Here is a 15,256-nt window from a genome sequence, read left to right as displayed (position 1 = left end):
CCTAGTTTTAAACAAGCGTTTTATTTGTCCTTTCGCCAGTGTTGTTTTCTTAATGTGACTTTTTTTTATATATACAGGCTACATCTTAAGTGTGGCCAAATTAACATGAGCAGCAGGCGAGTGGTGCAATCCATTAATGCACTACATCCTAGAGAGAGAGAGACTTGGGTCAAAATTCTGGTTTAGGATGACATTCTCACTTGGGTTTCTTCCCAACAGCCTATTATTGACCTAAGCTGAGCTGTGGACACAATGCTTCACAATGACACATCAGCACTTCTTACTGCAGGGATTCACAGTTTAATTGCAGTGGGATCTATCTGGTTAACAGTGGTATTATGGTTTACAATTACTATCCCCTGATTTAGTGTCCTTATATCCATAGCAACTGCATCAATCTTGTGCATTAATCTGCAATGTGAATTCAGGCGACCTCAGCAATGTTTGTCTGTACTGCACCTATTTACAAATAGTAAACTTCATGAACAGCTTCAGATCATCATAACTGCAGTAAATGAAAAGGCTGCACTTTACACAGGGGTCTATTGTGCATTCGGTCAGTTTTTGCCAACAATGGCTATCTGTGTAACCCACGTAATCGTTGCATGAAAACAGTCACAGGAAAAATGTTGACAGGAACTATGAATGCAGACTTAAAAAGACAAACATTGTGTATGCAATTATATAATAAACTTACCTATAAAAGGACTTCTACCAGGAGTATTGGCATCATGATCCTCAGAGTTAACTTTACTATGGCGAGATAAATATCCACTCATCGACCCATGTACCTATAAAATAAATAGTTATTTTTCTTATTTCTAACTGAAATTTCTGTTCTATTAACAGGAAATGCACCTTTCCCACACACAGAACTAACATTGCTCACATTCTTGTACTTAGTAGCTGAGTTAAGATATGCCATGAATATTACCTCTAGGAGTAGGTCACCAAGATTCTGATGATGCCTCATAAATCGAATCACGGTGTCTTTCAGTTGAAGCTCTGAAGAGCATCTTTGTCTATGCCTGCGGGGTCTTGTACCTGAAGAATTTAAAGACTTTGTGAACTCTCTTACTTGCTGTACATCAATGAATGAAAGATTTTCTTAAGACCATCGAAAAAAAAACTGAGCAAGACAAGACTACACTATAGTTATTTTTCCTCTGTTCCCTTCATTCCCCAACACTCCCAGGTTAATTGGTCATTTTTTGGACACATTCCTTTGTTCTTATTATTAATAGATTGTTACGATGTGGCCGATAATGTGTGCTTGGTGGACCAGATCCACAAGGGATAGTTAGTCGCGCTATCACAGCAGTTTTGCAATTTGTATTTATTACGAGATGTGTGCACTGAATTCGGAAGCAATAGGTCCACCGTGACCTTTAGAAATTTTAAAAATTAAATTAAAATATTCATTAACAAAATATAAAAGATTTCAAGCACATACATAAGACTACAGTTACTTACTACTATAATAACTCTTAAAATTCCTAATTAACCTAACTCCCAGTTACACTTCCTTTAATGCAACAGTCCAAAATAGATTTTAAATTTAAAACAAACTCAGCAAGTTAACACGATACACTGGACAGTGGAATTCCAAATGGCTTTTCCCCAACTTCAGTTTCGTCAGACAGCAGACTTATGCTCAAATGCTGGGGGCTTCATTAAAGCTATTTCACACACTCCTGTTAGATCTTATATCGCCTTCTGACACAAACTTTCATTCTCATTTATATACGTTTTTCTCTTTTTAATATGTAAATTTTATTGTTCCTTATGTCTTTGAAACTGTATTGTCCTCATATTATAAAAAATTTTCATGTTGCCACTATATATTGTCAGTAACCTTTGGGAAAAATAAACACATTCCTTAGCCTTGCTTATCTGGCTAGTTGTGAACAGACTAAGAGCCCTTTGAAATCCAAATCTTCCTTTGTTTATCTAAAAATGCAAATTCCCTTCACATCTTACATGCTAAGCCAGCATGCATGTTTACTCATTAGCATGTCAAGCACCTAGCTTCTTTTGATGAGTTAAAACTTGCAGTCTACTTGACTACAAAATGTAATTAAATCACACATATACCCAACTATACTTACCCCAGAAACCTACTTCACAATAAACCACAATAATATAATGAAAAAATTTTAGTTTCACGACAATTTAACGACTCCAATAATCAATCAAACATTTCAAATTCAATTCAATTGTTGTTTCTGAATCCTGTATTTACAGCCATAATGAGAATAAAAACTGGCTTATCAAAAGACAGTATCAATTCAGTCAATATTAGTGCACTATTATAATATCCCCAGTTATCAATTTCTGATTAGTCATACGATCAATACTAAAATTCCTTGTCTATCATATGTGACAATTATTTCATGTAATTTATTTCAACTATCATTATAGCTAAAAACTATTTGTATGAATATATGGACAGTTTAGTTTGCGGCTTTAAAGAGGGTGTGACACAAAGTCTTTCCCATACAGAGGTCAGATAGAAAGAGGAGGTATTTCAGACACTAGAAGGGTTTGCAATTGATAAGGAGGCGGCACTGGATAGGCTGCCCGTACCTTAAATTGATAAGGCACCAGGACTGGATGAGATGCATCCAAACGTAACAAGGGAAGTGAGAGTGGAAATTGCGGAGCCACTGGCCATCATTTTTTAGATTACCTTAAACTCAGGCAAGGTGTCAAAGTCTGGAGAATTGCAAATGTTATACCCTTATTCAAAAAAGGGTGTAAAGATAAGCCCAGCAATTACAGGCCTGTCAGTTTAACTTCGATGGTGGGAGAGAAACAATAGTCAGGGACAAAATTAATAGTTGCATGGACAAATGCAGGTTAAACAAAGGAACTCAGGATGGACTTCTTAAGGGAAAACAGTGTTTAATTAACTTGTTGGAATTTTTTTTAAAAACTAACAGAAAGAGTTGATGAGGGCAATGCTTTTTATACGGTCTACATGGACTTTGCTCACTAATCTGTGCAGCACTGTATCAAAGTTATGGCCTTAGGAATAAAAGGGACAGTAGCAACATGGATACAAAATTGGCTGCATGACAGAGAGAGAGTAGTAATTAATGGCTGATTTTCAGGCTGGAGGAAGGTTTGTAGTGGAGTTCCCAAGTGGTCAGTGTTGGGACCCTTGGTTTTCTTGACATATATCAATTACCTAGACCTTGGTATACAGGGCATAATTTCAAAATTTGTGGATGATATGAAACGCAAAAGCATTCTGAACTGTGAGAAGGATAGTGTAAAACTTCAAGAAAACATAGACAGGTTGTTGGAACGGGTGGTCAGGTGGCAAATTAAGTTCAATGCAAGGAAATGTGAAGTGATTCATTTTGGTAGGAAGAACATGGAGAGACAATACAAATAAAGAGTTGACTCTAAAGGGCATGCAGGAGCAGAGGGTCCTGGATGTATATGTGCATAAATCATTGAAGGTGTCAGGACAAGTTGAGAGTGCAGTTAATAAAGCATAATCTAGGCTTTATTAATAGGGACATAGAATACAAGAGCAAGAAGGTTATGTCTCTCCTTTACCTCCACATATCACTGGCCTTCTATGCAGCTTCACCTGTGTGTGTCCCCCCCCGCACCCCCCACCTTAAACAGTGCATATTTCACCACATTTTTACTTCTCTTTAATTCTGAAGAAGAGTCATACGGACTCGAAACGTTAATTCTGTCTTTCTCTCCACAAATGCTGTCAGACCTGCTGAGCTTTTCCAGCAATTTTTGTTTTTGTTTCAGATTTCCAGCATCCGCAGTATTTTACTTTTATCTTAGAGGTTATATTGAACTTGTATGAGACACTAGTTCGGTCTCAGCTGGACTATTGCGTCCATTTCTGGGTGCTGCACTTTAGGATGGATGTGAAGGTATTAGAGAGAGTGCAGAAAAAAATCACAAGAATGGTTCCAGGGATGAGGGACTTCATTAATGAAGATAGATTAGAGGCGCTAGGTCTGTTTTACTTGGAGAAGAGAAGGCTGAGAGGAGATTTCATAGAGGTATTCAAAATCATGAGGGTTCTGGACAGAGTAAAGAGAAACTGTTCCCATTCATGAACAGATTGAAAGCAAGAGGGCACAGCTTTAAAGTAATTGACAGAAGAAGCAAAAGCGATATGAGAGAGAACTTTTTCACGCCCAGTGCCTAAAAAGGAAGAATGTTCATGGTTGTGAGAAGGCAGGAGAAATGCTCATTCGGAGAGCCAGTGCGGACACAATAGGCCGAATGGCCTCCTTCTGCACTGTAACAATTCTGAGATTCCGATTTTTTTTATTCATTCACGGGATGTGGACTTCGCTGGCTGGGCCAGCATTTATTGCCCATCCCTAGGTGCCCTTGAGAAGGTGGCAGTGAGCTGCCTTCTTGAACCACAGCAGCCCATGTGGTGTAGGTACACCCACTTCCAGGTGGTGGTGTTCCCATCTATCTGCTGCCCTTGTCCTTCTAGATGGTAGTAGTTGTGGGTTTGGAAGGTGCTTTTGAAGGAGCCTTGGTGAATTCCTGCGGTGCGTCTTGTAGATAGTACACACTGCTGTTACTGTGCGTCGGTGGTGGAGGGGGTGAATATTTGTGGATGTGGTGCCAATCAAGTGGACTGCTTTGTTCTGGGCAGGGTCAAGCTTCTTGAGTGTTGTGGGAGCTGCACTCATCCAGGCAAGTGGGGAGTATTCCATCACACTCCTGACTTGTGCCTTGTAGATGGTAGACAGGACTTGGGGAGTCAGGAGGTGAGTTACTCGTCGCAGGAGTCCTAGTCTCTGATCTGCTCTTGTAGCCACAGCATTTATATGGCTGGTCCAGATCAGTTTCTGGTCAATGGTAACCCCCAGGATGTTGATATTGGGAGATTCAGTGATGGTAATGCCATTGAATGTCAAGGGGCGATGGTTGGATTCTCTCTTGTTGGAGGTGGTCATTGCCTGGCACTAGTGTGGCGCGAATGTTATTTGCCACTTGTCAGCTCAAGCCTGGATATTGTCCAGGTCTTGCTGCATTTGGACATGAACTGCTTCAGTATCTGAGGAGTCGCGAATGGTGCTGAACATTGTGCAATCATCAGCGAACATCCCTACTTCTGAACTTATGATGGAAGGAAAGTCATTGATGAAGCAGCTGAAGATGGTAGGCTGAGGACACTACCCTGAGGAACTCCTGCAGTGATGTCCTGAAGCTGAGATGACTGACCTCCAACAACTACAACCATCTTCCTTTGTGCTAGGTATGACTCCAACCAGTGGAGAGTTATCCCCCTGATTCCCATTGGCTCCAGTTTTGTCCAGACTCCTTGATGCCACACTTGGTAAAATGGGGCCTTGATGTCAAGGGCAGTCACTCTCACCTCAGCTTAGGAGTTCAGCTCTTCTGTCCATGTTTGAACTAAGGCTGTAATGAGGTCAGGAACTGAGTGGCCCTGGCAGAACCCAACTGAGTGTCAGTGAGCAGGTTATTGCTAAGCAAGTGCCCCTTGATAGCACTGTTGATGACCCTTTCCATTACTTTACTGATGATCTAGAGTAGACTGATGGGGCGGTAATTGGCCGGTAATTGGATTTGTCCTGCCTTTTGTATACAGGACATACATGGGCAATTTTACGCATTGCCGGGTAGATGCCAATGTTGTAGCTGTACTGGAACAGCTTGGCAAGGGGCATGGCAAGTTCTGGAGCACGTCTTCAGTACTATAGCCGGAATATTGTCAGAGCCCATAGTCTTTGCTAATGCAGTGCCTTTAGCCGTTTCTTGATCACCTGGAATGAATTGAATTGGCTGAAAAGTGGCATCTATGATGCTGGGGACCTCAGGAGGAGGCCGAGATGGATGATCCACTTAGCACTTCTGGCTGAAGATTGTAGCAAATGCTTCCAGCCTTATCTTTTGCACTGATGTGCTGGGCTCCCCCATCATTGAGGATGGGGATATTTATGGAGCCTCCTCCTTCAGTGAGTTGTTTAATTGTCCACCACCATTCACGACTGGATGTGGCAGGACTGCAGAGCTTAGATTTGCAGATCCATTGGTTGTGGGATCGCTTAGCTCTGTCTATCACTTGCTGCTTATGCTGTTTGGCATGCAAGTAGTCCTGTGTTATAGCTTCACCAGGTTGACACCTCATTTTTAGGTATGTCTGGTGCTACTCCTGGAATGCCATCCTCCATTCTTCATTAAACCAGGGTTGATCCCTGGTAATGGTAGAGTGGGGGATATGCCGGGCCATGAGGTTACAGATTGTGTTCGCGTACAATTCTGCTGCTGCTGATGGCCCACAATGTCCTTTGGATGCCCAGTCTTGAGTTGCTAGATCTGTTCAAAATCTATCCCATTTAGCACGGTGGTAGTGCCACACAACACGATGGAGGGTATCCTCAATGTGAAGGCAGGACTTCGTCTTCACAACAACTGTGCACTCCTACCAATACTGTCATACATCTGCAACAGGCAGGTTGGTGAGGATGAGGTCAAATATGTTTTTCCCTGGGAATCAGGGGGATAACTCTCCACTGGGTGGAGTCATACCAGTTATTCCCTGGCCGCAGACCCAGTCTAGCAGCTATGTCCTTTAGGACTCGGCCAGCTCAGTCAGTAGTGGTGCTACCAAGCCACTCTTGGTGATGAACATCGAAGACCCCAACCAGAACACATTTTGCACCCCTGCCATCCTCAGTGTTCCCTCCAGGTGGTGTTCAACATAGAGGAGCACTGATTCATCAGTTGAGGGGGAGGGGTGCAGTACATGGTCATCAGCAGGAAGTTTCCTTACCCATGTTTGACCTGATGCCATGAGACTTCATGGGATGCAGAGTCGATGTTAAGGACTCCCTCAACAGTTGTGACGGAGTTGCCCTGTGTTACCACAGTTACCACTGTGCCACCACCTCTGCTGGGTCTGTCCTAGTGGGACAGGATGTACCCAGAGATGGTGATGGCGGTGTCTGGGACATTATCTGTAAGATATGATCCCGTGAGGATGACTATGTCAGGCAGTTGCTCAACTAGTCTGTGAGACAGCTCTCCCAATTTTGGCCCTAGCCCCCAAATGTTAGTAAGGAGCACTTTGCAGAGTTGACAGGGCTGAGTTTGCTGTTGTCGTTTCCGGTGCCTAGGTCGATGCCAGGTGGTCCATCCGGTTTCATTCCTTTTTTGTGACTTTGTAGCGGTTTGATACAACTGAGTGGCTTGCTAGACCATTTCAGTCAACCACATTGCTGTAGGTCTGGAATCACATGTAGGCAGACCAGGTAAGAATGGCAGATTTAAGGGGAGGCGATGGCGTACTGGTATTGTCGCTGGACAATCCAGAGAACCCAGGTTAATGCTCTGGGGACCTGAGTTCGATTCCCAGAACAGCAGATGGTGCAATTTGAATTCAATAAAAATCTGGAATTATAAGTCTTAATGATAACCGTGAAACCATTTTCAATTGTTGTAAAAACCCATCTGCTTCATTAATGTCCTTTAGGGAAGGACATCTGCCATCCTTACCTGGTCGGGCCTACATGTGACTCCAGGCCCTCAACAATGTGGTTGACTCTTAAATGCCCTCTGAATAAGGGCAATTAGGGATAGGCAATAAATGATGGCCTAGCCAGTGATGCCCACATCCCATGAATGAATTTTTTTTTAAATTTCTAGAAGGGTTTTTACAACAATCAACAATGGTTTCACGGTAATCATTAGGCTTTTAATTCCAGATTTTTTATTGAATTCAAATTCCACCATCTGCCGTGGCAGGATTTGAACCCGGGTCCCAGAGCATTACCCTGGGTCTCTGGATTACTCGTCCAGCTACGCCATCACCTGCCCTATATTTGTACTGTACAGTCTAATCACAGTCACATCCCTTCAATGCTGGATTCCCAGCTTCTCCTGTCTTTCCTCAATCCTTTGAGATCCTTCTCTAAGCTGTTTCCGTATTTTAGTTTAAAAGTTTCTTTCTTTTTAGTGACCAAAACTAAACAACATTCAACGTTCAATCTGACCAAAGCAATGTACAGCTTTAGCAAGACATCTTTAGACTTTTATGCGACTAATCTAAAAATGTAATTAAACTCTTTGCTTTATTTATCTTTACCCCAAAATGATAACATTTTAAATCTTCAAATCTCCGGTCATATCCAGATGCCTTTCTACTTCACATTTATCAATTCTAACACTATCCATACTATGCTTGTGACATCAACAAAAATACAAATGAGGAGTAGGCCACTCGGCCCCTTGAGCCTGCTCTGCCATTCAATAAGGTCATGGCTGATCTGATTGTAACCTCCCCCCTACCCTCTGATAACTTTTCACCCCCTTCCTTATCAGCAATCTATCTATCTAGCTCTGCCTTAAAAATATTCATAAGATGACAGATCCAAAGACTCATAGCCCTCTGAAAGAAAAAATTTCCCCTCATCTCTGTCTTAAATGAGCAACCTCTTATTGTTAAACAGTGACCTCATTCTAGATCCTCTCCATATCCACCCAGTCGAGACCCCTCAGGATCTTAAAGGTTTCAATTAAGTTGCCTCTTACTCCTCTAAAGTCCAGTGGGTTCAAGCCTAGCCTGTCCAACTTTTCCTCATAACATTCCTGATATTGGTGTAATAAACCTTCTCTAAACTGCTTTTCTAATGCATCTACATCCTTCCTTAAATAAGGAAACCACAATGACTCCTTCAAAGTACGTCAATGAATTAGTTAAATATTATTTCCCTTTCACAAAGCCATGTTGACTCTGCCTGATTGCCTTGAATTTTCCCAAGTGCCCTGCCATAAAACCTTTAGTAATTTTCCCCATGACAGATGCTGAGCTAACCAGCCTGTATTTTTCTGCTTTCTGTCTCCCTCCCTTTCTGAATAAGAGTTATGTTTGCTATTTTTCAATCTAACGGAACCTTCACGGAGAGAGGACCTGCATGAGAAGGGCAGCAGTGGCAGGAGATCACAACCCGTGGCAGAGAGCCCCTTCAACCTGTTTCTACCTGTCAGAGTCGAAGTTTGACATCAAAGGAAAACTGGTAGGTGATTGATGGGTATCTCTTCCGTGTCTCTTTTGATTGGTCAAGTGGTTTAAATCAGGAGACATTATTACAGCTGAAGAGAACAGTTAAGAAATTCACCTTTAAAATATTTAACATCCAAATTAATTAATTAAACAGAATAGAGATGGCTGGACAGGCAATGTATTACAGCTGTAGTACATGGGAGTCGGTGGACCCCGGTGCAATACACGGTGACCACTTCTGCAACAAGTGTTGGCTGCTCGAGGAACTTCGGTTCAGAGTTGATGAGCTGGAGTCTGCACACTGCAACACATCAGGGAGGGAGAGAGTTACCTGGACACTGTGTTTCAGGAGACAGTCACAACCCTTAGATTAATTACATCAAATTTGGACCATGGTCAGGGACAGGAGGGTGTGACTGCAAGTGAGGCAGGTATGAGGATCCAGAATTTAGCTGTGGAGGAGCCTCAGCCAGTGCCCTTGTAAAATAGGTAAGAGGTTCTTGCTCCCGGTGTGGACGAGGGCACGGACTGCAGAGAGGATGAGCGAGCTGACCACAACACCGTGGTACAGAGTGCCATTCAAGTCTCATAGACAGTTACAGCACAGAAGGAGGCCATTCAGCCCATTGTGTCCATGCCATCAACAAAGATCTGACTACACTAATCCCATTTTCCAGTGCTTGGCCCATAGCCCTAGAGACTAAGGCAATGCAAGTGAATATCTAAATATTTCTGAAGTGTTATGAGAGTTTCTGACCCAACCACCCTTTCAGGCAGTGAGTTCCAGACTCCCACCACCCTCTAGGTGAAAACATTTCTCCTCAACTCCCCTCTTATCCTTCTACCTCTTACTTTAAATATTGACCCCTCTGCTAATGGAAAAAGTGCCTTCCTATCCACCTATGCCCCCCATAATCTTATACACCTCTGTCAGGTCCCCTCTCAACCTTCGCTACTCCAAGGAAAACAGCCCCAGCCTATCCAATCTTTCCTCACAGCTCAGACCCTCCAGCCCAGGCAGCATCCTGGTGAATCTCCTTTGCACCCTCCAGTGCAATCACATCCTTCCTATAATGTGGTGACCAGAACTGCACTCCAGTTGTGGCCTAACCAGCGTTTTATACAGTTCCAGCATAACCTCCCTGCTCTTGTATTCTATGCCTCGACTAATAAAGGCAAGTATCCCATATACCTTCTTAACCACCTTATCTACCTGCCTTGTTACCTTCAGGGTTCTGTGATGTGCACACCAAGGTCCCTCTAATCTTCAGTACTTTCCAGGGTCCTACCCTTCATATTGTAATCCCTTGCCTCATTAGCCCTCCCCAAGTGCATTACCTCACACTTTTCCAGGTTGAATTCCATTTGCCATTGGAGGAATCAGAGAAGAAAAGAGAAATGTAGTAGTAATAGGGATAGCATAGTTAGGGGAATAGGTACTGTTCTCTGCAGCAAAGACAGAGTCCCAAAAGCTGTGTTGCCTACCTGGTGCCAAGGTTAAGGACATCTATTCTGGGCTGGAGAGGAACTTGAGAGTCGGGGGGGAAGGTTCCAGTTGCCGTGGTCCACGTAGGTACCGACAGAGGCAGGGCTAGGAAAGAGGTTCTGCTGAGGGACTACGAGCAGCTCGGGGCTAAATTAAAAAGCAGAACCGCAAAGGAGGGGGGGGGGGGGGGGGGGGTGTTAAATTGAAGGAGAGTTTAAACAATCAAAAAGAAACGAGAGAGCAGAGGTGCAGGGTAGTGAAGAGACGAACGATAATCAAAGTGTGACACGAAGGGGCAGAAAATATAAGTAAGAGGGTGCAGCAGAAATTAGAACCAGAATGAGTAATAATGGTAAAAAGTCAAAGCTTAAGGCTCTTTATCTGAATGCATGCAACATTTGTAACAAGATAGATGAGTTAATGGCACGAATAGAAATAAATGAATATGACTTGATAGATATTACAGAGACATGGTTGCAGGATGACCACGACTGGGAACACAATAGTGAAGGGTGTTCGACATTCCAGAAAAATAAGCAAAAAGGAAGAGGTGGGGTAGCTTTGTCAATAAAGGAAGGTATTAGTGCGGTGGTGAGTAGTGATATAGATGCAATAGATCGTGATGCGGAATCAGTTTGAGTGGAAATAAAGAATAGCAAGGGGAAGAAGTCACGGGTGGGAGTTGTCTATAGGCCCCCAAAGAGTTACCTCATTGTAGGACAAAGTATAAATCAGGAAATAATGGAGGCGTGTAAGAAGGGCGCTACAGTTGTCTTGGGTGATTTTAATCTGCATATTGACTGGACAAATCAGGTTGGCAGGAATAACATGGAAGACGAATTTGTAGAGTGCATCAGGGATTGTTTATTAGAGCAATACGTTGCAGAGCATACCCGGGAACAGGCTATTTTAGATCTAGTACTGTGTAAGGCAGTGGGATTAATAAAAGATCTCATAGTTAAGGATCCTCTAGGGGGTAGTGATCACAACAAGGTAGAATTTCAAATTCAGTTTGAGGGCGAGCAGCTCGGATATCAAACCAGTGTCCCCAACTTAAATAAGGGCAATTACAGAGGTATGAAGAAAGAGTTGTCTAAAGCGGACTGGGAAAATAGACTAGGGGGAAGGTCAGTGGATGAGCAGTGGCAGACATTTAAACAGATATTTCATAACGCTTAAATTTATCCGGTCAAAAAGGACTCGATGAGAAGGGTGAACCTTGGTTAACAAAGGTGATCAGGGAGAGTTTCCAATCAAAAATTAAGGCATACAAAGTGGCGAAAACTAGTGGTAGGCCAGAGGATTGGGAATTTTTTTACTAACCAGCAGTGGATGACTAAAAAGCTAATAAAGAGGGAGAAAATTGATTATGAAAGTAAACTGTCAAGAAATATAAAAACAAACAGCAAGAGCTTCTATGGATATATAAAAAGAGAGTGGCTAAAGTGAGTATGGGACCCTTGGAGGATGTGACTGGAGAATTGATAATTGGAAACAGGGAAATAGCAGATAATTTCAACCAATATTTTGCATCGGTCTTCACGGTGAAGGACACTATAAACATTCCAAAGATATCGGATAAGCAAGGAGCTAATGGGAGGAAAGATCCTGTAACAGTCTCTATCACGAGGGGCAAAGTATTGGAGAAATGAATGGGACTAAAAGCAGACAAGTCACCAGGACTTGATGGCCTGCATCCAAGGTTTTTAACGGAAGTGGCTGCAGAGATAGTGGAGGCATTGGTCGAAATATTCCAGAACTCACTGGATTCTGGGAGGGCCCCAGCAGATTGGAAAGCTGCTAATGTGATGCCCCTGTTCAAGAAGGGAGGGAGACAAAAAGCAGGAAACTATAGGCCAGTCAGCCTAACATCTGTCATTGGGAAAATGCTAGAGTCCATTATTAAGGAAGAAATAGCAGGACATTTAGAAAAGCTTAACGCGATCAGAGTCAACATGGTTTTGTGAAAGGGAAATCATGTTTGACAAATTTGCTAGAGTTCTTTGAGGATATAACAAGCAGAGTTGATAAAAGGGAACTGGTAGATGTAGTGTATTTGGATTTCCAGAAGGCATACGGTAAGGTGCCATATAAAAAGATTATTGCACAAGATAGGAGCTCACGGTATCGGGGGTAATGTATTAGCATGGATTGAGGATTGGTTAACACAGGGAGTTGGGATTAATGGGTCTTTTTCAAGTTGGAAAGAAGTAACTAGTGGAGTGATACAAGGATCAGTCCTAGGGCCTCAATTATTTACTATTAATGACTGGAGGAGGGGGCAGAGTGTAATGTATCCAAATTTGCTGGCGATACAAAAATTGATGGGAGAGCATGTTGTGATGAGGACATAAGGAATCTGCAAGGCAATATAGACAGGTTGAGAGAGTGGGCCAAAAACTTGGCAGATGGAATTTAATGTAGGAAATGTGAGGTCATGCACTTTGGCAGGAAGAATCAAAAGGCAGACTATTATTTAAATGGAGAGAGACTCCAAAAAAGTGCAGCAGAGAGGGATCTGGGTGTTCTTGTGCATGAAACACAAAAAGTTAGCATGCAGGTGCAGCAAGTAATTAAGAAGGCAAATGGAATTTTGGCCTGTTTTGCTAGGGGGTTAGAGTTTAAAAATAGGGAAGTCTTGTTACAACTGTACAGGGTGTTGGTGAGGCTGTCCCTGGAGTACTGTGTAGTTTTGGTCCTTGTATTTAAGAAAGGATATACTGGCATTGGAGGCAGTTCAAAAGAGATTCACTCGGCTGATTCCTGAGATGAAGGGATTGACCTATCAAGAACAGCTAAACAGGTTAGGCCTTTATTTATAAAGTTTAGAAGAATGAGGGGTGATCTTATTGAAACATACAAGATTCTGAGGGGGCATGACAGGGTAGATGTTGAGAAGATGTTTCCACTAGTGGGGGAATCTTGAACTAGGGGACATAGTTACAGAGTAAGGAGACACTCATTTAAAACTGAGATATTGAAGGAATTTCTTCTCTCAGAGGGTAGTGAATGTCTGGAATTCTCTTACCCCAGAGAATTGTATAGGCTAGATCAATGAAAGTATTTAAAGGGGAGGTAGATAGATTTTTGAAATATTGGGGAGTTGAGGGCAATGAGGAGCTGGCACAAAAGAGGACTTGAGGCCTGGGGCAGATCAGCCATGATCTTATTGAATGGCAGGGCAGGCTTGAGGGGCCAAATGGCCTACTCCTGCTCCTATTTCTTAGGTTCCCCGAATCTAGGGAATTTTGGAAAATTAAAACCAACGCATCAACTATCTCACTAGCCATTTCTTTTAAGATCCGAGGATGAAGCCCATTAAGACCCAGAGATTTGTCAGCCATAGCTCCAACAATTTGCTCAATACCACTTCGCTGGTGATTGTAAATTTCCTGAGTTCCTCCCTCCCTTCCATTTCCTGATTTAAAGATATTTCTGGGATGCTACTCGTACCCTCTATGGTGAAAACCGATGCAAAATACCTGTTCAATTCATCTGCCATCTCCTTATTTTCCATTATTAATTCCCAAGGCTCACTTTCTATAGGACCAATGCTCACTTTGTTAACTCTTTTCTTATTTAGATATCTATAGAAACTCTTTCTATCCATCATTATATTTCTAGCTAGCTTTCTCTCATACTCTAATTTTTCCCTCCTCATTAATTTTTTTGTCATTCTTTATATTCTGTCCAATCTTCTGAACTGCCACCCGTCTTTGCACAATTATATGCTTTTTCTTTCAGTTTAATACGGTGTTGAACTTTTTTAGTTAACCACTGATGGTGGGTCCTTCCTTTGGAATTTTTCTTTCTCATTGGAATGTATCTATTCTGTGTATTCTGAAATAATCCTTTAAATATTTGCCACTGCATCTCTATTGACCTATCCCTTAACCTCACTTTAGCTAACTCTGCTTTCATGACCTCAAAATTGCCCTTAAGTTTAAAATACTAGTCTTTGACCCACTCTTTTCTCCCTCAAACTGAATGTAACATTCAATCATATTAAAATCGCTCCTACCTAGGGGTGCCTTAATTATCAGGTTATCAATTAATCACATCTGTTTTTTTCTATTCTGTGGTACCTTGCATTTCTTTAGACTGAATTACACCCACAAATCCACACAATTTCAGATTTTCTTCCCTTTTGTTGTAGGTTTATAGTTTGTTTCACATGTTTACAAATATTTAATGCCATACTGTTTATTAGCTGACACATATTAACTCTGACTAAAAAGTGATTTTAGCAAAAATGACACATCCCCTTTTGCCTCCCCAAACAGGATTCATCAGGCAATGTTTAGTGAAGATAATGTCTCTTTTATTCAGCCCTAAGCTTGAAAATAAGGAACCATATTAATTATAAATTCAACATAAACTCACCCAACAATTGTGGGAGTGTCTTCCTCTGAGTCATATCAGGGGAACAGGATAGATTATCGGAGGTAACACCGGACATTCTGTATTTTACACAAAAAGCACTGTCACAATGTAAACAAATATGGAAAATCTGAACAAATACCACCTTATGTTAACAGTTTTCTTTCATATTATTCCCTACACCATTCATTCTCTACTGTAAAACAATGTTCACCTTTCTCTAAACTGTATCTGCATTAAATTCTAGCTCATTTCAACTATTCAACTGCTTCAACTATTAATAGCTTTAACTCTGGTACAGGTATAACATTGCTAATGATAATTATTTTCAAATCATTCTGTTGCTATTTATCTCACTATTGTAA

General features: G+C 41.9%; 1 protein-coding gene across 1 annotated transcript in view; it reads right to left on the bottom strand.

Annotated features, from left to right (window-relative positions):
• The window catches only part of fanca (FA complementation group A), a 104,723-nt gene extending 89,735 nt beyond the window's left edge, over positions 1-14,988 (bottom strand). The window contains exons 1-3 of the mRNA XM_078544448.1: positions 14,895-14,988; positions 935-1,044; positions 698-791 (exon numbers count right to left, since the gene is read on the bottom strand). Of these exons, the coding sequence (XP_078400574.1) occupies positions 698-791; positions 935-1,044; positions 14,895-14,970 (280 nt within the window). The 5' untranslated portion in view covers positions 14,971-14,988. The remainder of the gene's footprint in view (positions 1-697; positions 792-934; positions 1,045-14,894) is intronic.
• Between the last annotated feature and the right edge of the window lie 268 nt (positions 14,989-15,256).

Source organism: Cetorhinus maximus, chromosome 6 (assembly GCF_964194155.1).
Source record: "Cetorhinus maximus chromosome 6, sCetMax3.hap1.1, whole genome shotgun sequence".
Lineage (NCBI taxonomy): Eukaryota > Metazoa > Chordata > Chondrichthyes > Lamniformes > Cetorhinidae > Cetorhinus > Cetorhinus maximus.
This window is presented reverse-complemented; position numbering and strand designations above follow the sequence as displayed.